General features: G+C 47.4%; 1 protein-coding gene and 1 long non-coding RNA gene across 4 annotated transcripts in view; one reads left to right on the top strand and one right to left on the bottom strand.

The window, feature by feature from the left end:
• Positions 1 to 984: 984 nt before the first annotated feature.
• On the bottom strand, positions 985 to 3,851 carry LOC125436059. Its single transcript, XR_007244986.1, has 2 exons — positions 3,266 to 3,851; positions 985 to 2,512 (listed from the first exon to the last, which is right to left on the bottom strand). It is a non-coding gene; the product is annotated as an uncharacterized LOC125436059 (long non-coding RNA).
• A 505-nt stretch (positions 3,852 to 4,356) lies between these two features.
• Positions 4,357 to 22,589, top strand: part of GSK3B (glycogen synthase kinase 3 beta) — a 119,905-nt gene continuing 101,672 nt past the window's right edge. The window contains exon 1 of one of the 3 annotated variants that reach the window (XM_048502642.1): positions 4,357 to 5,611. In XM_048502642.1, coding sequence (XP_048358599.1) covers positions 5,524 to 5,611 — 88 coding nt within the window. In that variant the 5' untranslated portion in view covers positions 4,357 to 5,523. The remainder of the gene's footprint in view (positions 5,612 to 22,589) is intronic. The other 2 variants (XM_048502640.1, XM_048502641.1) reach the window with 2 other exon arrangements.

Raw genomic sequence — 22,589 nt, 5'->3', positions numbered from 1 at the left:
AGGGCTTGGACAGATTTATGGAGGAGAAGTCGATCTCTGGCTACCAATCTTGATCCTCCTTGATCTGAGAATTCAAATGCCTTAGCAGACCAGGTGCTTGGGAGCAGCAGCAGCAGGCCATTGCTTTCACCTCCTGCATGTGAGCTCCCAAAGGCACCTGGTGGACCACTGAGTAGCAGAGTGCTGGACTAGATGGACTCTGGTCTGATCCAGCGGGCTTGTTCTTATGTTTGTATATTCTATCTGGACTTTTCTTAGTGTGGTTTTAAAAGATTCCAAGCTCTAGGGATCTGGGTATCTTGCGTATCTTGCGTTTCCATGTCTGCTTCCTAGATAAGTACAAATTTTTGTCAAGGTATTGAAAAGCAAGCTCACTTATAGCAAACCCAAAGTTCCAAAAAAAGAGATATCAGGTTGAGATATCAGTTTTATATGCTGATGGGTAAAACTACGAAATACACACCATGAAGGGAAAAGAATAAGTGTATGCAAACTGTTCATTTTGTGATGAAGGGTCTTCATTATTTATTGGAACAAGAATGAACTAGAAGAAAATGTTAACGTTGAAGGTACTGTTTAATTTCTTGATCTCTAACGACCCCTTTCTGTTAAAGTCAATATGAAACTATATTTCACCATGAATTCTCCAATTCCAAATCCAACTTACAAGTATCTTAAGGAAGTCTTGTGACTCACTGTACCAAAGGCTGCTTCCGGAACCAATAAAAGCTAAGAAGCACAGCCTTATATCCAGGCACAAGAGAACCTGTGCTTCTCCAGTGCCAGTATTACAAAAATATATGTAGTCTTTTTATTTCACCTCTGTTGCATAGATTCCCAGGCCACTCGGAACAATTTTATATTTCCATGCTGCTCACAAATACCAGCCCTGACATAACATACAATGTGGCCACATTCTGGGTAGCAGAACTTGATGTATGCCGCAGGATGATCTGTGAAATAAAGCAGACTAAACTACCAGTGTTTATTATGGCTTTCCCCCACATTTTAATTCTTCTTTGGTATTTATGCTTGCATTGTTTCCTTTATATTCCCTTGCTTTTTGTACCCCCAGCTTCCTTTTACCAGTAGGTTTTGCTTTGGTTCCTTTTAGATACAGATCTACTGTTTAACTATTTTTTACCCTGGAATATGGTTTATCCTTTACTTTATGCTGGTTTGTGACCTTAATAAAGATTGACTTAACAAAACAGCACAGCTTTTATCCAGGCTCACACACAGATCATCCAGTGGGGTTACCATATCATCCCATACCCCATCCTGAAGCCAGAGTGAAAGGACAGATTTGTTTTTATGTACTGTATTCAACTTGATGTCCTGCCCTCCCCAGCCAAAGCCTGGTTCAGGGCGGCTCACACACATAACTAAAGTCACATTGTAACCGATGATAAACTTGCTTTGCCATCACATGCTCAATCATCGCACCCCAGATTTCAAGCCGGTCATCATTCTTTGAAAACTGTTTCTTCAACAACAGGCAGATCGAAAAATAGAAGAGGCTATGCAGCTGTCATTCCAATCAAGTTGAAACACTGGTTATTACAATGTACTACACTTGCCAAAATTAGATCCAAGTATGTTCGTTTATCTCCTCTTTTTCAACCTAAGTTAACAGATTGGTTCAGATTATTTCTCTTGTTGAATAATTCAGATTCTGCTTTTTTTGTGAAGAGGTAGCAAATTTTCTCATGGAAATGATTCAGAGTTTGTAATTTATTTATATTTACCTGAGTTTTATCGCCTGTTTTAATATTATTTATGTTAGTTGTGGTTTTTTCGTTATGTCAATAAAGGCTATGCTATTCAGTTCAACAACAGGCAAATAACTCCCTCCTCTAAAGACGAGAAAACTCCCTCACTCGATTGTGCAAATGAGCAGCCCACGCATCTTCCCCCAACAAGGTTTTTTGCAGGCAACATCAGCGGGGATCACAACATCTGGAAATAGTTTCAGAAGGTTGCCATTTTGGTCTGCAGTAGGAACTAGATTCGAGTCCAGTAGCACCTTAAAGACCAGTATATTTTCAGGGTGTAAGCTTTTGAGAGTCAAGGTCTCTTTGTCCTGTCTGATGAAGGGAACTTTGTCTCTTGAAAGATTATAACCTGAAACTTTATTGGTCTTTAAGGTGCTCCTGGACTTGAATCTAATATTTGGAAAGAATAATATCAACATGTATTAGGGCAATCAGGTTAAAGTGAGTTATCAACGGACCAGGTAGTTCAACTGTTTCTGGAAACAGACCAGATCCTAGAGCAGTTGCCTTTAATTCCTCACTTCCTAGTTGGGCTGTTGTGATGAGGCAGTGGGAAAAGGGGGCAGAGTTCCACCTGTGCCCTCACAACAGTCCTGCGAGGCAGTGAACTAGGTTGCCAACTCCGAGTAGGGAAGCTCTGGGCTTGGGTGTTTCGCCATCTTTTTCTTGTCAGCAGTTCTCTTGGGTAGATGAGTGTGCACTTTTCTGACTGGACCAAGGATGCAATTCTGCAGAACCTGTAAGACAGAGATTTTTCCATCAGGCACACGGTTGCTGCGGTTTTCCATCCAAAGCCTCCCTCTCCCCTACTGGTCTGGGTTTACTAACTGGGAAGTTATTTTGAAATTTTTAGCTTATTTTAAGAGCATAAAATCATAGAGTTGGAAGAGTCCAGAAGGGCCATCAAGGCCAACCCTATGCTATGCAGGAAGACATAATCGAAGCATTCCCGACAGATGGCTGTCCAGCCTCTGTTTAAAAACCTCCAAAGATCTTCAATCACTGTCTATGTTTTAACAAATTTAATGTATGTTTTCTGGTTTTATCTGTTGGAAGCCACCCTGAATGCACAAGGCGAAGTGCAAGTGTGGTTCATATGCTGCACCACAAGGCGAAGTGCAGTATATGAACTGAATTACTATTATTACTAGCAATAACACACATTGTGTGACAAAATACAACAGGGTCTAGAAATTTGAACCATCAGTAATACTCCTTGCATGCACTCATATCAGCACAACCCACCCTCTACGCCAGTGTGTGTGTATATATTGTATGCTGCCCTGAGCCCAGCTTTGGTTGGAGATATTCCAGATAATCACCAATGTGCCTTGCCTTTCATATAATGATTAAACAGCCATGACTTTTATCAAGCATAGAAAATAAAATCTGATACATTACCAAAAGAAATTTGTGATGTACAGAGCGAAAATATAACCGAGACCGAGACAAAGACAGAAGAATTGTATCTAACATTAAAGGTTACTTACAGAATTCCATCACTTGTAAGATAAATTTTGCCATTTTTTCCAAGACCACAACGTCTGAGTTATTTAACAGGAGCCCCAAGGCAGAACTATCAGAGTCACTTACAGTTTTATCTAAAACCAGACAAGGAGAGAAATTTCTGATACCCACATATCTCGGACAGTCAAGTATAATATGGACAAGACTCTCCACTTGATTCTTACAATGCAGACGTATTATTATTAGTAATAAGTTCCTGGAGCTCTAAGAGAGGCAGCGCCTGGGGGGACCTAACCGGATAGCAGGCCAGAGAATCCCATGGAAACTTCCATGTTCTCCTGGTGAAGGATCCTCGTAGCCTTGGAGATTCCAGATCTCCAGGCTCCACCTGGCGGTTGGCAACCCTACAGTCCTGCAGGTAGACAGCTAGCAGCTCAAGGTCAGGTAGGCAGTATCGCGGCCGAGAAGGCGTGTCAGTCCACGCCCAGAGCAGACTGCTGGACACAGCGACCCTTACGCCGCTTGAGCACCCGGTCGGCCTGGACGGGGCCTGCCTGAAGGGGCGTGGCTGCCCTGCCAATCTCCTCAGGCAGGCAAAAGCGAACTGCAGTTTACCTCATGGGCGGGGGCGCTTCATTTACATACAAGGGCAACGCCCCTTCCCTTGGGCATAGCGAAGCTCGAGAAAAGGCGGAGCCACAGTGCCCCCCCAGCCAGGTTCGTCCAATCAAAGTACGCGTTACTGAAGTGTCTTGGGGACGCATTGGCTCGGGAGAAACAGCTGGCTGGCGCTCCCAGACCGCCTCATCATCGCTGTCCAATGACATTGCAGAGCTGCGGGTCCACAGATCCAATCAGAAGCAAATCACTGCAGCACCCCCTCCCCCCCCCTCATGGGACTTGCCCACCAAAGCAAGCCCGCTCTCGACTCTTTCCCTTCTGGGCTAAACCAAAATGGACGAACTCCGCGGAAGCCACGCCCCTTTAGCCTCTCTTCGAATCCGTCCAGGTTTTGTAGGTAACGTCGCTTAGCCTCATTGGTTCCTACTGAGGGGCAGAAGATGGTTATTGGCTCACCAAAGGAGGGGGGAAGGCTATTGCAGCGGCCAGTGTTTCCATTGGACGAGAAGTCTGAGCGGACGTACTCTCCCGCGACCGGCCATTGGTGCCGACGTGACGCGGGGCGGGCGAGCCGATTGGTGGCCGATGCCGCTCGAGTCGGGGGTGATTCGGGCGTTCGGCTCGGCACTCAGGAAGGGCGCTTAGTAGGATTGCGTAAGCTGGTGGCGGTGGGGGCACTTTTTTTTTTTTTGCGAAGGAAGCGCAGCGCCCCCGTTGAGGATGGAGTGCCCGAGTCGGTATTCACAAAGGCGGCTTAGTGCGGCTGCGTAAGCGCGGGCGGCTCTTCTCCTCAGCAGCCCATCGAGCCGCAGCGGCCCCCTCAGCGGACAAAGGAACTCGGCGGAGAGGAGGGGAAGCGAGCCGGAGGAGGAGGGGCCAGGCGCGACCTGCCGCTGCCGCCATGGCCCTGGCCGCCCGCCCTCCGCACTGCAGCGCCCTCAGCCGTCCCGCCGAGCGCCGCTCGCCCGCCTGCGGGGCGCTATGAGGAGGACCAGCCGCCGCCGGCCCGCTTCGTCCCTGCGCTGAGGAGGGAGAAAGAGCCGCCTCGAGGGAGCTGAAGGGAGAAAGCAGAACCTGAAGGGAGACGAACAGGCCGCCCCGCCCGCCTTTCTCCTCACGCGGATTGCGCCGCCCGGGCCGGGCCCTCTTTCCCAGCCGGCGCCGCATCTCCCTCCGCAGCTGTCAACTCGCCCCCTCCCGGGCCGCGGGTCCCTCCGCCGGGTGAAATAGTCCGGAAGAAGGAAACGGGGGGGGCTCGCAGAGCCGCCTTTGCCTCCTGTGACTGACCCCCCCCTCACTCCCCAAGGAAGGAAAGGAGGAAGGAAGGCGCCCTTGCATTGCCCCCCTCCCTGCAACAAAGGGGGCTGGGGTGGGTGGGTGGCTGGACTGGGCATTGCTGGGTTGCAGCTGCTGGCCCTGATGGGCAGGAGGAGCAGGACGGTGCCAGGCCTGCAGGCGTGTTGAGCGGGGAGGGGGACGAGCCTGGGGTGCCCCTGGGGCTGAAAGGGCCGGGGGGACTGGATTTGCTGGGGCTGCGGCGGTTCCCCTGAAAGAGGCGACAAAAGGACGAGCGAGGCCAGCCCAGGAGGAAGAGGAGGAGGAGGAGGAAGAAGAGGCAGCCGACCTGGGGTGGGTGGCGGAGCCACGAGAGCCAGCAACCATGTCGGGCCGGCCCAGAACCACCTCCTTTGCAGAGAGCTGCAAACCGGTGCAGCAGCCTTCCGCCTTTGGCAGCATGAAAGTTAGCCGTGAGTAGTCGCCTTCCTCGCTTCGAAACGCCCTCTTGGCCAGCTGCATCTTTGAGTGGGGGGCCCTTTTTGTTGCAGACACCCGCCCCTGACCCTGTAAGAGGCATTGAGTCGTTGTCAGGAGCCCGGGGTGTTTCTGGTTGCTTTCCCACGGTGCCCAGAAAAGACACACCCCTATAGCTTAAATTTTTTTAAAATCCATTATTCTCTGCATTTTTGGCTTAAAATAAACTTGGATCATCCTGGCCTCTGTTTAATGCTCTGTAAACCCAGTTTGCTTGATAGGGATGGGGATGCTTTTTGCCATCAGGTGGGGGCAGAGATGGTGGCGAACCCCAGGTGACTTGTCCAGCTCCATATTTCAGTGCTTTTCCTGGTAGCTTTTGTTAGGCATCTGATGTCTCTTGCATCATGCCCGCAATTAAAGGAGCACTTTGCCAGTCCTTCAGCCAATTCCTCTTTTGGGTTCTGTTTGGCACACAGTGAATAAATTCTGACTGAGTTATGCATTATTAAAGCATCAACCTCGCATGATTCTTCAGGAGTGTAGGAGATTTTTCATGGTTGGTGTTCAGGGGGACGTGCCTTTCAAAGGATAGGCCTGACGCCCTGTTCTGTTAAGCTAGACGCTACTTCCTGAAAATACAGACAGAATCGTGTTGGGGCTTTGCTATGAATCAGACACTTTCCAGTTGAATTAATCAGATGGTGTCGGTGAGCAGTCTTGTTTCCAGTAGAACTTTCAACCCATTTGTCCCCGTTCTACAAAATCCAGCCGAGGGGATAGCTTTCATACAAAGATGGGTTGGTGTGTTTAGCTGTTGGGAGAGCAGTGGGTCTGGCAAAGACTCAGAACTGCTTGCGGATCGGGATCCCAGTTGTGCTTGAACTTTTCAGTGGCTTTGCATTAAGGGCTGTTGTGACCTGCCAGAACGTGTACCCATTTATTTCGGTGATCAACTTCAGTCCATCAAGGGAAAAAACAGCCCCTCCCCCATATATGTTGCCATTCAAGTGGGTGGCACTTCTCTACTCCCTCCATGTTCTTGTCGCCCCAGTGGTAAGCAAAACTCATGCTTGTCATCAAAAGTGGCTTGGTTGGGGTCACAGGTGACGCAGGCCTGGACTGGTGATTCAGAAATACCCAGAGAGTGCCAGAAAATGTGGAGTAAGCATAAATGAAGATCATAAAACTTCTGGTGTACTGTCCATCCAGTTTGCCAGTAGATTGCTGTTGCTAGTGACTACGTTTTTATTATATGTTGAGGACACTGTTGTTAATGGCTTATTCTTCTGTGATTATCTAAGAGGACTGAGGACTAGCCACCAATCCCTTCGAGCCATGAGCCTAATATCACACTATATGGGTCTTTGAGATCACAGCGTGTTAAGGATTCTAGAGTATCTCTATAATTTTATGGGGGGTCTTGGGGTGGCACATTAATAGTCTAATTTATTGTGGAGCCCAAGTTAAAAGTAGACTGCAAAACTTAAAGCTACATGACATTTAAAAGGGTTACTGGTTGGTAGGAGTGGAGGAAGAGGAAATGATGTCGCTGTTCTTTCTGGATGCTCAGTTGCATACTGATTTTTCAGAATTGTCTTTAAATGCAACAGATAGCATATGGAACTACAGAATATGAAAGAAACCTGGGATCCCACAAATCCCGTTTGCATCACCTTGGTAATACGGAGCAGGAGGGCGTTTGCAGGGGAGAAGTGTTGAATGGGAGAGAGGTTATTAATGCCCCCTTCCCCACCCCCCACATTTATTTTCCTAAATTTCCCCTCCTTGTTGAGGGGGTATTGCCTCATCTTCTCACCTATTCCTTTCTGCAAATGTCCCCCCTTCCCATACTGTTGGTAGCGGATAAACTCTCGTTTGAAAAATGTGTTGAAAAATATGCACTTGCCAATGTCCTAGGTGGTTTCGCATTTAATTCACCCAATAGCTGAATTGATCATTCAAGCTTGTGAGGTTCAGAAAGGTTTCATTGAGTAAAATTCTTGCAAAGGCTTCCCTTTTGCATTGTTCAAAACTAAAGCAGGCCAACAGTCTGCCATATGACTGTCCGGCTAATTAGATGGTGTAGTCAGGGGTCTGCAACCTGCGGCTCTCCAGATGTTCATGGACTACAGTTCCCATCAGCCCCTGCCAGCATGGTCAGACCCTATTTTGCACATATAAGAGATGCCAAAGCCATGGAATGTGGATTGGAAACTGTAGTCCAATAAAATGTCTCTGAAACTAACAAGTTTCAATAATAGCCTGAATTATCAGTGCACTGCAATTCTTGGTAGCGTTTTACTGTACAGTATTGTGTTGAAGGCAGCAGGAACAGAGGAAGACTCCACATGAGATGGATTGATTCTATAGAGAAAGCCACAGTCACCGTTTGCAAGGCTTGGGCAAGGCCTTTAACTCAACACGTACTCACACATTGTGTAAATCCTTCTCTCTAGTTTAGACCTTTGGTTAATTATTCCTCTGGATTCTCGTTGTATACCCTTTATCCAGGGAAAGCTGGAACCGTAAAGTCCCACTCATACTAAGGGACTAAGGCTGCAATCCTAAAAATACTTTCCCTCATACCTTTTCATTTAAAGTGGCCAGTTACCGCCCAGTTTTGAATGTATCGTTTCTGGGGAAGGTAATTGAGAGAGCGGTGCTGGAGCAGCTTCAGGACTTTCTGGAGGACACGTTGGCCCTCGATCCCTTCCAGCCCGGCTTCTGTGCTGGGCAGGGGACAGAGTCAGTTCTTGCCACCGTCACAGATTTACTCCGCTTACAACTTGACCGGGGCAGACCGGCACTGCTGGGGTGCGGGGCGTGGGATCTTTTGGCCCATTGCCTGGCCGGTGCTGGGGTGCGGGGCGTTGTCCTTCAGTGGATTGTCTCGTTTCTCCAGAACCGGAGTCAGCAAGTGGGGTGTGGGGATGAGGTCTCCCATAAGCGCCCACTTCAGTGTGGAGTGCCACAGGGAGCCCTCTTGTCCCCGCTATTATTTAACATATACGTACGACCCCTTGCTCACTTGGTGCGGAGGTGTGGGCTGATCTGTCACCAGTATGCTGATGACAGCTCATTCTGATGATGGAGGGTGAACCGGCCTCTGCCCCTGTGGCTCTACAGTATTTTTCGGAGGCCGTTGCTGTGTGGTTGGATCAAAGCTGGTTGAAGCTTAATCCATTGAAGATGGAGGTCCTGTGCCTGGGTCGTGGGTGGGATGGAGGGTGCCCTCATTAGAGGGGGTGACGTTAACACCAACTTCCTCAGCCCGGAGCTTGGGGGTATACCTGGATTCCTATCTATGGAGGCCCAGGTGGCTCACACAGCCCGGGTGGCCTTTTTTCATCTGCGCCAAGCGAGGAGATTGGCCCCCTACCTCTCCCAGGCGGACCTGGCCACAGTGATCCATGCTACGGTCACCACCAGATTAGACTATTGTAACTCACTCTACGCGGGCCTTCCCTTGCGGTTGCTCCGGAAACTCAAACTGGTCCAGAATGCAGCAGCGCAGCTTCTCACAGGGGCTTCGAGTCGGGATCGTATCTCCCCTGTGCTGCGCTGATTGCACTGGCTTCCAGTAGAATACCGGATCATCTTCAAGGTGTTGATGATGACCTTTAAGGCCTATCGCAGCCTGGGGCCCTCATACCTTTCCCCCTATGTCCCTGTTCGGCCTCTGCGCCCTGTAGACGCTAATTTACTGGTGGTCCCTGGCCCTTCCATAATGTGGTTGGCGTCGACTTGGGCTAGGGCCGTGGTGGCGAACCTTTGGCACTTCAGATGTTATGGACTACAATTCCCATCAGCCCTTTCCAGCATGGCCAATTGGCCATGCTGGAAAGGGCTGATGGGAATTGTAGTCCATAACATTTGGAGTGCCAAAGGTTCGCCACCACTGCGCTAGGGCCTTTACCGCCCTGGCCGCTGCTTGGTAGAATGCTCTGCCTCCAGCCATCAGGGCCCTGCGGGACCTGGACCAATTCCACAGGGCCTGCAAAACTCGGCCTGCTGCTGCTGAACTGTCCTCATATTATAACATCTGATCAATACCAACAATGCCTGATCTTCCCCTCAGGAGAGTAGAGTTGAAGCTCTGTGGTTCGCCATCTATATGTCCTGTAAATAATTTTTATGGATTGGTTTGTTGTTCAGATCTATTTTCATTGGGGTTGTATTTGTTTTATCTTTGATTGTAAACCTTTGGGTGGTATAGCAAAACTGGTAAATAAGCAAACAAACAAACCGATGATCTTGGAAGCAGAGCAGCACCTCACATCTGCATCTCCTGCAGCTGGAGCAGGCGGCAGAAGGGCTGCAGACATGCCCGGGCCAGTCTTCAGTGTTGACCTCATGTGACATTGAGCTGGCTCCCCTATTTAGTTCCTTTTAAAACAAGTTAATGCTGCATCTCAACGCATTTCTTCTGAAGCTGTGTACAAAAAAGCAAACAACACCCCCCCCAAGAAACACCCCCTCCATTCACAGTTAAAAATGTATAATATTCTGAAAATCACTATAGTAAAAGCAGTAATCTGGTAGAGAATAAGAACATAGAATCCTGAAAACCAGTTGAGGGACAGGGGAAGGGAAGGAGCCTTTCAGTAAAGCTCTGAAAATAAAATCATCTTCATTTAGCGCCTAAAACTCGCAAGGAGAGGCACCTGGCAAACATATGTTTGCCTTTCGTTGTAGGAACTTGAGATTGATGCTTTCTGCATCTCCTTCCCCCAAAAGAATTGGCCATGCTCACAGAAGGCATAATGTGGCTTGATCTGGAACTTTACGCTATTCTTCTAGTACTGAGAGCCAGAGTGGTGTAGTGGTAGAAAGCAGGTGCGCTCTAATCTGGAGAACCGGGTTTGATTCCCCGCTCTGCCACTTGAGCTGTGGAGGCTTATCTGCTGAACCAGATTAACTTGTGCATTCCAGCACACGCTAGCTGTTCACAGTTCTTCAGAGCTCTCTCAGCCTCACCTACCTCATAGGGTGTTTCTTGTGAAGGGGGAAGGGAAAGGAGATTGTAAGCCCCTTTGAGTATCCTTACAGGAGAGAAAGGGGGGGATATAAATCCAAACTCCTCTTCTTCCAGTTATTATTTGCAACCCTTTCGGTGTCAGCATTTTTGTAGTGGATCTCTGTCAGGTCTCACCTCTGGCAGTTCTTACTCATGTTCCCCTGTTCTATTTGGCTGGAAATTGTTCTGGTGGCTGTATGCATGACAGGCGTTCTCTCAATTTTTTTGGCCTATTTTTTTCTTTTGTATTCTGCTTTTCTCCTTGATTGGGGATCCAAATTGGCTCCTTCCTCCATTCAGTTCTCACAGTGACAACCTCGTGAAGGTAGGCTAGACTTAGAGGTTGTGGTAGGGGCATACCACCCTAGGGACATGGGGATACCCATGTCTCCGGGCGCATGCCTTCGGTCATGTGGGAGGGGTGCCGGATGCCACCGAGCCCTGCCCCCCCTGCAGGCCGGCTTTCAAAAGCTGGCAGCTCAGGCCTGCATGGAGGCCGGGGCTCAGGAGCATGGGCCCACCCCCTGCCTCTGTGCAGGCCGGCTTTCAAAAAACGGATTTTGAGGCCTGCTCGGGTGTGTGGCCCTGTCCCCTGAGCCCCCCGGTCTCTGTGCAGGCTGACTTTTGAAAACCAGCCTACAAGGGACAAGGCTCAGGGCGGAGCCACCCCCCATACCGGGGGGGGGGGTTGTCTCTGGGCAGCATTTCCCCGTATTATGCCTCTGGGTTGTGATAGGCTCATGGTCACCTGGAAGGCTTCCATAGCCTGCTGAGGGATTCAAACTCGTCCCATGGTTCTAGTCTGGTGCTGTAACCACTATGCCCACCATGCTTCCTGTATTATATACATTCCAATAGACTGAGCTAGTTTGTTGCTTCGTCTTTAAGGCTCCACACAATGACTGTTTTTATGGGGCACAGCTTCTCTGTCCTTGACAATGTGTAAAAAATGGGCATCTCACTTTGAGGAGGAGAGCGTCTTGATCCTGGGTGATTCCCAGTGACTGTTCAGGAGGAAGGACAAGTTTATCACTTCCTGTTTCCTAGACAGGAATCTCCTAAGCCCAGTTTACTTCCTGCCTTGCACAGGGAGAGCAACTGGAATACAGCTTGCCACAGCAGCTATACCTTGTACAATTAACAGCTCTGCCAAATTCTTCTGTTTGTTCCTGTTGCTAAAATTCCTCAGGTTTTCTATCTCTCCTGAGTTTTTTTCTGTCTACCTTTTTATTTCTTCTTCTTCCGTCTCCCATGGTGGAGTTTGAGGCTCAGGAGGAGCTCTGAAGATGATGCGGGCCTAGGTCTGCTGTCCTCTCTGTCAGTAGGAGATGTAACCCCATCTCCATAAGCTTTAGGAGCAGCAAAGTAGAGGGCAAACAGGCAAAAGGGACCTCAGTGCCAAAATGGGAGCAGCAAATCGCACTGCAGAAAAATGGCACAAACAGGGCCCCAGTGGCTCCCTGTTCAACCTGAGCAGCTACAATATTAGACCCAGTGCTCCAGAACATAACCACTTGAACCAGGTGACAGAAATCCAAGGGGTAATGTATTCCCCCCAAGGTTGTAGGAGGGCAGACATCTTCCACCGTCGAGCTTATGGAAGAACTCAAGAGGGCTCTAAAAGAAGAACTACAGCATATTCAGATGTCCTTCCCTTCTGTCCAGGGGGATCGCATGGCTCCCAACCAAGATCCCCCCACATGTTCCCATTGATTGGTTAAGGCCTGGGGAGGGATGGGCTGCTCCATTTCAAGGAGAACCCCCTGTGGTGGTCCATTAAGCAGCTAGGAAGGCTTCCTTATCAGGCATCTGGCCTAGCCATTTGCCAGGAAATGTGACGCCTGCTTAGTCAGACGATGAAACTAGGAAGGAGAGTTTTCACCCAAGGAGGAAACTACAGTGGAAGAGTAACCAATGAGACTATTTCGTGCGGAAGATTACCAGTCCCTCTTGGCAACAGCCATCATGGCACAGGATCTGTTGGAGGAGCCCGATCAGGTACAGGAAGTAAAGAGGGGTAAAATAGTTTTTTCAAAGGTTGCCTTTTTCACATCGGTCCATCTCCTTCCATGAATACTTCAAAAGACAGCTCAAGGTAGAATGAGTTATATCATGGGATAATAGGCAGTTTCCTAATGCTGCTAAGAAACTCTGCTACTTAACCCCACATGCTTTGGAAATGCTGCAGATCCCATTAGCAGATGCTCTCATTGCAGCATTGCAAACCACAGATCTGATACTAGAGGATGGAATGGGATCCGTAAAAATTCTCTGGATACAAAAGCCGATTATGCCTCCAGAAAAATCCCACAAGGCTTCAGCATTAGCAAGAAGAGCAGCAACCACATCGGCCTTCATCTCTAGGATCTCAGTTGTATGGGTCTGAAAGCTGAGTTGGTTAATTTTTAGCTAGAAAAGAAGGGCATCAGAGGGAGCAAGTTGCATCCTTAAAGCCATCACCACCTTAGTAGGTGCGTAGCTTGACCCCATGGCCTTTGCAGCACGTTCATTGGCAGTGGCAGGTATCACGAGATGCACTCAGCGGCTGAGGGCATATCAAGCTGATCCGCACTCCAAGTTGATAGTGGCGGCCTACTCCTTCAAAAGGACTGACTTTTTGGAGACAAGCTAGATAAGGTCCTTGTGGAGGCCGGAGACAAGAAAAAGGCAGAAATCTGTGGAAGGACGATGGGAGACATTTCTTGGCCAACTACTTCTGCTGCTACCACATGTTACCTCGGACCAAACCTGACCATAGGAGATCTGTGTGGTCAGGTAATAGAGGATCCTTTTGTAGAGGCTTGCACTTTAACAGGCCATCTCTGTTTCAACCCTATTGCTCTGACAAGAATGACAGGCCGATCAAGCCAGGAAAACAGTGGCACCATGCCCTTTCCAGTGGGAGCAAGACTTCAGCACTTCTGAGCCCAGTGAGCCCAACTGGACAGCTAGGTACAACAAATCGTCCAATTTGGATGAATCATCGAGTTTACTGTTATTCCCCTGGACAATTGTCTATTTTTTTCCAGATCTCCCAGGGAGGAGAGTAGCCAAGGACCCTAACAGCCTCCTAAAGACAAGAGTGATAGAGCTAGTACCTCCCTATGAACATTACTCAGGAGTCTACTCCATATTGGCAGGGGCTGATGGGAATTGTAGGCCATGAACATCCGGAGAGCCGCAGGTTGCAGACCCCTGTACTAGTGGTTCTTGCCCCAGAGATAAGGAATCCAGATTCATCCATACCTGGGCAACACTCTGATTTGTTCTCATACCAGGGAACAGGCTGACACAAAATGGGTCATGCTGGTATTGGAGACTCGTGGCTATCTCCTGAACAGAGAGAAAAGCAGTTCCATCTTGACTCAGAAACTGCAGCACCCAGCACCCAGTCAAAAGAACATTCTCATCAGAATGGGCCACATCTCCACCAAGTCATATATCAACAAACATAGGGGGGTCTAAGTTCTCTGCTGTCTATCAGGAAGTGAAAAGGAGAAACGTATCTACAGTCAGTTCCGGCCAAGAACATTCTGGGAACTTTCAGCACAGAAGCCGACAGGTTGAGCACACAGACTGTGTATGAGAATGAGTGATCACTCAAGAGGGAGATCTTCCAACTAATTGTGGAAGATTCAGTACCCTGAGGGGGGGACCTCTTTACCGCAGGTACTACCTCGATCTTCTCCAGGTAACATCACCCATGAGGGAAATGAGTGGATGTACTAACCTCCCTGTGGCTCTAAGGGCTCCTGTATGCCATTCCACCACTTCCAGTGATTCTGAAGATGTTGAGGATGATACATCAGGAGCTGGCATTAGTGATCTTTGTGGCTCCAGAATGCCCTTACAGACCATGGTTCACATCCCTTGTGGAATTATCCATATACGTGCTTTAGTGTATTCCTGTGAGCCAGGACATACTGAGACAAGATCCAGTATGACACCTGGGTCTGGAGTGACTTTGGCTGACCTCGTGGTTCGTGAAAGAAACAAGCTGCCAGAGGTAGGTTGCACACCAGAAGTTGCAAAACCATCATGGCTTCCACAAGCCATATATACAATTCTTCATGGAAAGCTTTTGTGAGATGGTGCCACCGCAAGCATGTGAACCCTTTCAGCACTGCGTTGGGCCATCTGTTAGCCTTCCTTTGAAATGGAGTCCATCAACTGGAGATGAGAATGGGTGATCACTTGAGGGAGATCTTCCGACCAGTAATGGACAGAATCAGTACCCCGAACGTGGACCTCTTTGCCTCAGTTATTACCACAATTCTTCTCCAGGTAATATCCACGAGTGGAACAATTGGATACTGTAACCTCCCCATGGTTCTAATGTATCCTGTATCTCTTTCAGCCACTTCCAGTGATTCCAAAGGTCTACACTGTAATGTCAGGTAGCAGCCATATCAACCATAGTTCCTCAGACACCAGACTTTCCACTGACTAGACATCCTCACATCCTCCTGTTTCTGAAAGTGGCGACACAGACCAGTCTACCAGTCATCCATATATTTTCCACTTGGACACTACACATAGTACTTATCATCATGTAGTCTGGCTGTGAAGAACTGACCAGCAGGCTCCTAGAAACTATATGGTGTTATTCAAGAAATGCTCAGAGTGTGGAATGAAGATGGCTCAGAAGGATAAGCCTAATGAATGGTTCTTTTGCTTTGGTGAGACTCATGGCTCTGATTTGTGCCTGTCTTGCCCCCTTTTTACTTCAAAGGCTAGACATGAACATGCCTCCAGGCGTAAGGCTGTGTTGTGAGAAAATCCCTCATTTTGGCGGATACTCCCACAGAGAACTCTTTAAACGGCTTGTGTGCCTTCGGTCTCCTCAGTCCTGACAGTACCATATGATACTACTTCTGACTTGGCGTTAGTGGCCGAATGGGCAACTTCCGAACCTCTTGTTAAAAAAGAAAATAAAGAAGATTTCTCAATCTCAGCTGTTGTCTCCTCGACTCATAGCTGATGTTGCCACAGTCTAATTCCCCGGTTCATCAACTGGCTGTATATTTTTGATGTTGATCACTGTTGTCTCCTTGATGCCAAGATTCTCCTACTCAAGGTCAACAATTTCCTTGACGTTGACCATCAGAGTCTCTGCCTAGGCTGCCTCCTTGTCATAGTTGAGGTCCAAGTCCAGGTACCTCGCAACATCAAAGCTCCCAGTCCTCTCACCTTGTGATTGAGACAGTTGTCAGAAAGTGTTTGAGACAGTTGTCAGAAAGAGTCCAAAACTCCATCATCCAGAGACACTCTCTCCTTCCCTTGGTAGGGCACCTTTTTCTTCCTCAGAGGGTGACTGCTTGTAGTTACCTCCTTTGGATCAGAGAAAGAGATCAAGATCTGCTCCTCATTCATCTTTTCCACCTTAAACTTTCACATTTCATCCCTGTCAGTGTTCGTGCAGTGTCGGTTCAGTGATGTGTATGCCCCCTTGAGCACATTGGGACAAGCCTCTGCCACGCCACAGTTCTTTTCACCATCCTTTGAAGTCAGCTGACAAGCTTTCTTTGACCCATCAAGACTTGAGGAGGCTGTGGCAAATTACCATGTCTACAGCCTGATCCTAATTATAGTCGTCTTTCTGAGAGGGAGAATTTGAGGACACATGGATGACTTCTCCGGAGGCCATCTTTGAAGATCCTGTACTGGTTTCATCCATGGAAGACCTCAAGCTCTACTCAGAGCAACTAATCCAGATGGGGAAGGCTGTGGAAATTGACTCAATCGGATTTGAAGTCTTGGATATGATAATGTGTTACAGGGTGGTGCGATGAGGCCAATTTGCCCTCTTTTTAATCAAGAGTAGTTGGGAAATAGCTGAGGGCATGTGGATTAGGCCATCTTCTAGTCAAGCTTCCACTAAAAAAGCAGAAAACCTATACATGATTAACATGAATTTTGCTTCTACCACCACATGCCCAATTCAGTGGTCACCAAGGTACTCCCATCTCGTTCGTGTTCTAGGTTCCATTCCATCAGTAGGAGGGGAGGACATTAGACACATTAGGGATAAAAGTATTTTCCACCAGTGACCTTGGCCTTAGGGTTTCCAACTTCACTGCTGTCATGAGACTTTATTAAGTGTTCTTTTGGGGACACATGGCACAATGTTTAGACTCCCTAAAAGAAGACAAGAAGACCTTGGACAAGGTCTTGTTGACAAAGGGATCCAGGTTAGGTAGACAGTAGTTAAGCTCTGCAAGCCATATGGCTGATAGTTCTAGCAGAGCTATTGCATCTTGAGTAGTTTTATGAAGACATACTTGGTTCAGGGCTTCATCCTTACCGCCTGACACCAGGGCTAGTGTGAAAGACCTCCCATTTGAGGGAAATAATCTTTTTAACGAGGCGACTGATGCCATCTTCAACAGAATACAGAAGACCAGACATACTGCAAAGTTGTCGAGTATCTGGGAGTTTTAAGCAGAGGGTATTTCCCTCATCATTTTTGACATTTTTCTGGCAGAACCTATCGTTACCAACAATTTCCAAGGATTTAGGTCCCAATAAGTTCCCCAATAGCAAGGGACACACTCCCAGAATAGGCAGAAGGATAGTCAGTCCTCCATGTGTCCACCTCTCGGGCAAAGCAGGTGGCATAACTGTGTGGCGTTGAGTGCCATTTCCTTATTCGGCTGTCAGTGTTCAGTGACCAGTGGCCTCAGGATCATGGGGTTCTTTCTATAATATAGTTTGGTTACCATTTTACACTTTAAAATTATCCCTGTTTGTGTCTCTCCACCACCTTTTTATTATTCCTGACTTGCTGACAGCTGAGGATTCCATGCTGCTGCAGGAAGGGGCCATTTTCCAACCTAATCCACCTTTTTCTGGAACAGGGGTTTACTTTAGGTATTTTCTCATAGATAAAACAGGTGGTGGCAAGAGGCTAATAAGGAACCTTGGTCTCCTCAATGGATATCTAAACATTCCACAATGTAGAATGCTGTCTCTTTCAGTGAGCCTTCCCTTGTTGCCTAATGATGTCTGGTTTGTGATCCTAGATTTAAAGGATGCATATTTTCATATTTCTCTCCACAAACTATAAATGAAGGTCTGAATATGGAGGCAGTTACTGTTGGGGTTAGGTTCAACTTCTCAGATTTTTGCCAAATGCACGTCACCTATGGTAGTACATTCTTTATGTACTCCTTTGTACCCCTATTTGCTATTTGTGGTTTCTTCTGGCCACTCTTGGGGAAATGACCTGTCTTTGTCTTCCAAAATGTTGACTAGTTTAGTAATTAATCTGTTAAAATCCCAATTACAACCTACCCAGAAAATAAAGTTCATTGGGACAGTTTTGGATGCTGTTCCCCTCAAAGCATACTTACCAGTTCAAAGGTCTGCAAGTATTCAAACCTTGGTATTGACTTTTACAGAACACAGACTCATAAAGGCCAGAAACTCTTAGGGTTCTTGGCTTCAACTTCATGCCAGATTGTACATGGTAACAGAATTCATTCTTTAGAAGGCTTAGGATCAGTTTAAAATCCCCAGGGACATAGACTTTCATTTCCTCAAGAGATCCTGAGATCTCTTCAGCAATGGAGTTCTCAGAACAATTTACTTAAAGTTGTCACCTTGGATACCCCTCTCCGTGATATTACCATTTTCATGGATGCCTCCAGTGGTGGGATCCAAAAATTTTAGTAACAGGTTGCCATGGTGGTGAGATTCAAACTGTGGTGTAGCTCCAATGGGGCTGGGCTGGGCACGACGGGGGCGTGGCTGGGAATTCCGGGGTGGGGCATTCCTGGGCGGGGCTGTGGCAAGAACGCAGCTGCTGCGCCGGTCGTTGGGCGGGAAACGAATGCGCGTAGGCGCAGGCTACCACGCACGCTGATGTAGCTCCTGCTAGTCTGCTTCAAGTTCTGCACGCTATTGCTAAGAGGAGGGGCGTAACTAAGGCAAAAATCACCAATTAGTAACCCTCTCTCAGCACACACAAATAATTAGTAACCTACTCTCGGGAACCTGTGAGAACCTGCTGGATCCCACCTCTGGATGCCTCTTTAACTGGTTGGTGGGCTTCCTGTTGTTCGTTGTGAACTTGGGGCCATGGGTCAGAACCAGAGTTAAGATGCATATAAATCTATTAGAACTCAGGGCGATCTGACGCGTTCTTGTATCTTTCTTGGCCACAGTTGTTGGAAAACATCTGTTTATTGCGACAGAATGGCAGCTAAGTTTTACACCAGCCAGCAGAGGGGCAGGGGTTCTGTGTCACTCGGTGCCAAGGTTTCCTGTTGGTTGCAATGGACAGTTCAACACTTTAAAAAGGGCTTGGACAGATTTATGGAGGAGAAGTCAATGTATGGCTACCAATCTTGATCCTCCTTGATCTCAGATTGCAAATGCCTTAGCAGACCAGGTGCTCAGGAGCAGGAGCAGCAGCAGAAGGCCATTGCTTTCACATCCTGCATGTGAGCTCCCAAAGGCACCTGGTGGGCCACTGCGAGAAGCAGAATGCTGGACTAGATGGACTCTGGTCTGATCCAGCTGGCTAGTTCTTATGTTCTTATGTTCTTAACACAGCTGTTGACCATCCATGTGGCAGGAGAAGACAACACTTCTGCAGAATTCCTGAGCAAACAGTTTGCGTCAAATCACAAATAGTCTCTCAACACACGCTATTTACTCCCCCTTTTCGGGGAATGGAGATACCTTCAGGTCGACCTATTTGCCATCAGGGCCAATGCAAAAGGAGTAGTTGGGAGACACCTTCCAACTCTATTGGTTACAGGGTCTCTACTGTGCCTTCCCTGCTTTTCCTCTTTATCAGCTCTTACCCCAGCTCTCTTCAAACCACTAAGGGAGGTTTCCCTGAAGTGGCTGTGCTTGAAAACCATGAACATCTTATTTTCAATGGCAGTGACTTCATCTGATAGTGTCTCAGAATGTGAAGGGAAGGTACTCTGTCTTTTCCATAAAGATAAGGTAATACTTCAACCAGATCCTAACTTTATCCTTAACTTTAGCTCTCTTTTCTACTAAAGGCAAGACATTAACTTACCATCATTCTACCCACAGCCAAGACATGCCACATTAGACCAACAAAGGGCACTTAGGATATATGTCCTGTGTACAGAAACCATAAGAAAAATGGATTTTTTATTCATTTCCCAGTCAGCCTTGAACAAGGGAATGAGAATGTCCAGATCAGCCATCCGCTGTAATATCAGGCAATGCATTTTCCAGGCTTACGAGTTCAGCAACATTCCTATAGCTCCTGGCATCACAGCACACTCAATAAGAAGTTCAGCCAACAGTGCTGCCTTTGACCAACAAGCTTCAGTCAAAGAGATGTGCCACATGGTCTTCTACCTCCAGTTTTGTCATGCACTGCAAACTTAACTCTTGTCTTATTTGGATGTCGAGTGCTGCAACATGTAATGAAAGATCACTAGTTCTTACCTGGATCGAAGGATGGAGCTGTTGGACGTCCCAAGACCAAGATGCTGTCTTCCTCAGAGAGAGGACGGAACTTTGAATGCTTACTGTGAGAGACCTCTTGCCCGGAAGAGTGTGTGTGAGAGAGAGAAAGGAGGAACAGATAAGACATCCGACAGTCTGTGGTTCAACTCAGTGCAAGAATAAGCTCAGAACTGTGAATATTTACGTACCTGTGCATTGAAGGAGTTGTTTCCCTTCCTCAAAAATCAACTCACATTCTTGTCCTAGAACATGTGGTTAAACAGTGTTTTCCACTTGTTAATGTTCTCTGTTCATTATATTGCTTCCTGTCCTTCTCTTAGCTTGGAAAGTATTTAAACTTGGTTCAGAGATTCCAGCCTAGGAGAGAGGAAGTGATAAATTAGTCCTGCCTTCCCAAACATCTCCTCTTGGTAAGTATCCAAGGTTCTGTTTCAGCAGCAGTTGCATAGTGGTAGTGGTTAAGAGCAGGTGTACTCTAATCTGGAGAAACTGGGTTTGATTCCCCGCTCTGCCGCTTCAGCTGTGGAGGCTTATCTGGGGAATTCAGATTAGCCTGTGCACTCCAACACACGGCAGTTGGGTGACCTTGGGCTAGTCCCAGTTCTTCTGAGCTCTCTCAGCCTCACCTACATCACAGGGTGTTTGTTGTGTGGGGGGGAAGGGGAAGGAGTTTATAAGCCCCTTTGAGTCTCCTTACAGGGGAAAAAGGGGGGATATAACTCCCACTCTTCTTCCTACTTAGTTTTTTTTCACATGTGCCACATTGAGAGGTTATGGGGTACTTATCACCATTACCTCTATAGGCTGGGTCAGTTACAGTGCAGTCTTAAGCAGATTTGCCACCTCCCAAGACCACTTAAGTTAGTGGTCTTAGAACTTCACAACTCTGCTTTGAGCTGCAGTGTAAAGGGACTCAAATGAAGGAAAAAATGCAGTTTTCCTAGCGGCTTACTCACATTTCTTCCTGAGCTCTCTTAACCTGTTTTTTTCACCTGAATCTTGATTGGTGCATTAGAGAGGCAGATTGCTGACCCTTTCAGGAAGCATGGGGCTTGTGAGTGTTCTGTTATTGGTGGGGATGGCCAATGAGGCAATCCATCAAGGCAACCTTTCTGGGTTCTTGACATGTGAAAGTAGTTTTTCAATTTTCCTTTTGGCTGCCTGCATCTATTACAGAGAAAGCAACGCAAGGGAGAGAGCAGGGACTCTGCCCATCCTCACTTACTGCCTTTATTGTTGCTTCAGGGAGTAGCAGTGGCATACTGGCTAAGAGCAGGTGTAATCTAATCTGGAGGAACTGCGTTTGATTCCCAGCTCTGCCGCTTGAGCTGTGGAGGCTTATCTGGGGAATTCAGGTTAGCCTGTGCACTCCCACACACGCCAGCTGGGTGACCTTGGGCTAGTCCCAGTTCTTCTGAGCTGTCTCAGCCCCACCTACCTCACAGGGTGTTTGTTGTGAGGGGGAAGGGAAAGGAGTTTGTAAGCCCCTTTGAGTCTCCTTGCAGGAGAGAAAGGGGGGATACAAATCCAACTCTTCTTCTTTCTTCTCTCTTGCTTTTCATGTCCCTTCTTGGCATCTAAATGTCTGTGTTCCTAAATTGAAGTAAAGCCTAAAATTGTATAGCTGCATTGTTTTGCGCTAATTTCTTGTTATCGTATTACTTTCTTTAAAGATGCTTTGATAGAAGTAATCAATTGGTGTGGGGATTGTGTGTGCATTAAGTGCTATCAAGTTGCTTTCAAATTATAGCGATCTTCAAAACATCCTATTGTTAAAAACTCTTTCTCAGGCCTTGTGGATTGAGGACTGTGGCTTCCTTGATTGAATCCATCCATCCCATGTTGGGACTTCCTCTTTTCCTGCTGCCTTCAACTTTTCTTGCTGTCATTGTCTTTTCCTGTGACTTTTGACTTCTCATAATGACCAAATCCAACAGGTTTAGTTTTATCATTTTAGCTTCTAGGCCCAGTTCAGGCCTGATTTGATCTTGAACACTGTTGTTAGACTTTTGGATGGTGCATGAAATCCATTAAGGTCTTCTCCAACAAATGCTTTGAAGAGCCACATGCACTAGTTTTGAGGAACTAATTTCCACTTTAATCTCTCCATGAAACTAAAAAAATAAAGTTTATGAATAACATTTGGTTTAAGCTATTAACAAATGAAAATGTTCCTTGATGTTAAACATGATTAATTTTATGCTGGAATAGTAAAATTATATTGTTTTTTCATTGTTGTTTTATGGAGCCAGCACTGTAGTGGTTAAGAGCAGGTGGACTCTAATCTGGAGAACTGGGTTTGGTTCCCTGCTCCTCCACATGGGCGGCGGACTCTTATCTGGTGAACTGGATTTGTTTCCCCACTCCTCCACATGTAGCTTCTGGTTGACCTTGGGCCGGTTCTCTCGGAACTCTCTCAGCCCCACCTACCTCCCAAGGTGCCTGTTGCGAGGAGAGGAAGGGAAAGGAGTTTGTAAGCTAATTTCCGACTCCTTGCA

Source organism: Sphaerodactylus townsendi, linkage group LG07 (genome assembly GCF_021028975.2).
Source record: "Sphaerodactylus townsendi isolate TG3544 linkage group LG07, MPM_Stown_v2.3, whole genome shotgun sequence".
NCBI lineage: Eukaryota > Metazoa > Chordata > Lepidosauria > Squamata > Sphaerodactylidae > Sphaerodactylus > Sphaerodactylus townsendi.
The sequence above is the reverse complement of the archived record's forward strand: the minus strand, read 5'-3'. Positions and strand labels throughout refer to the sequence as shown.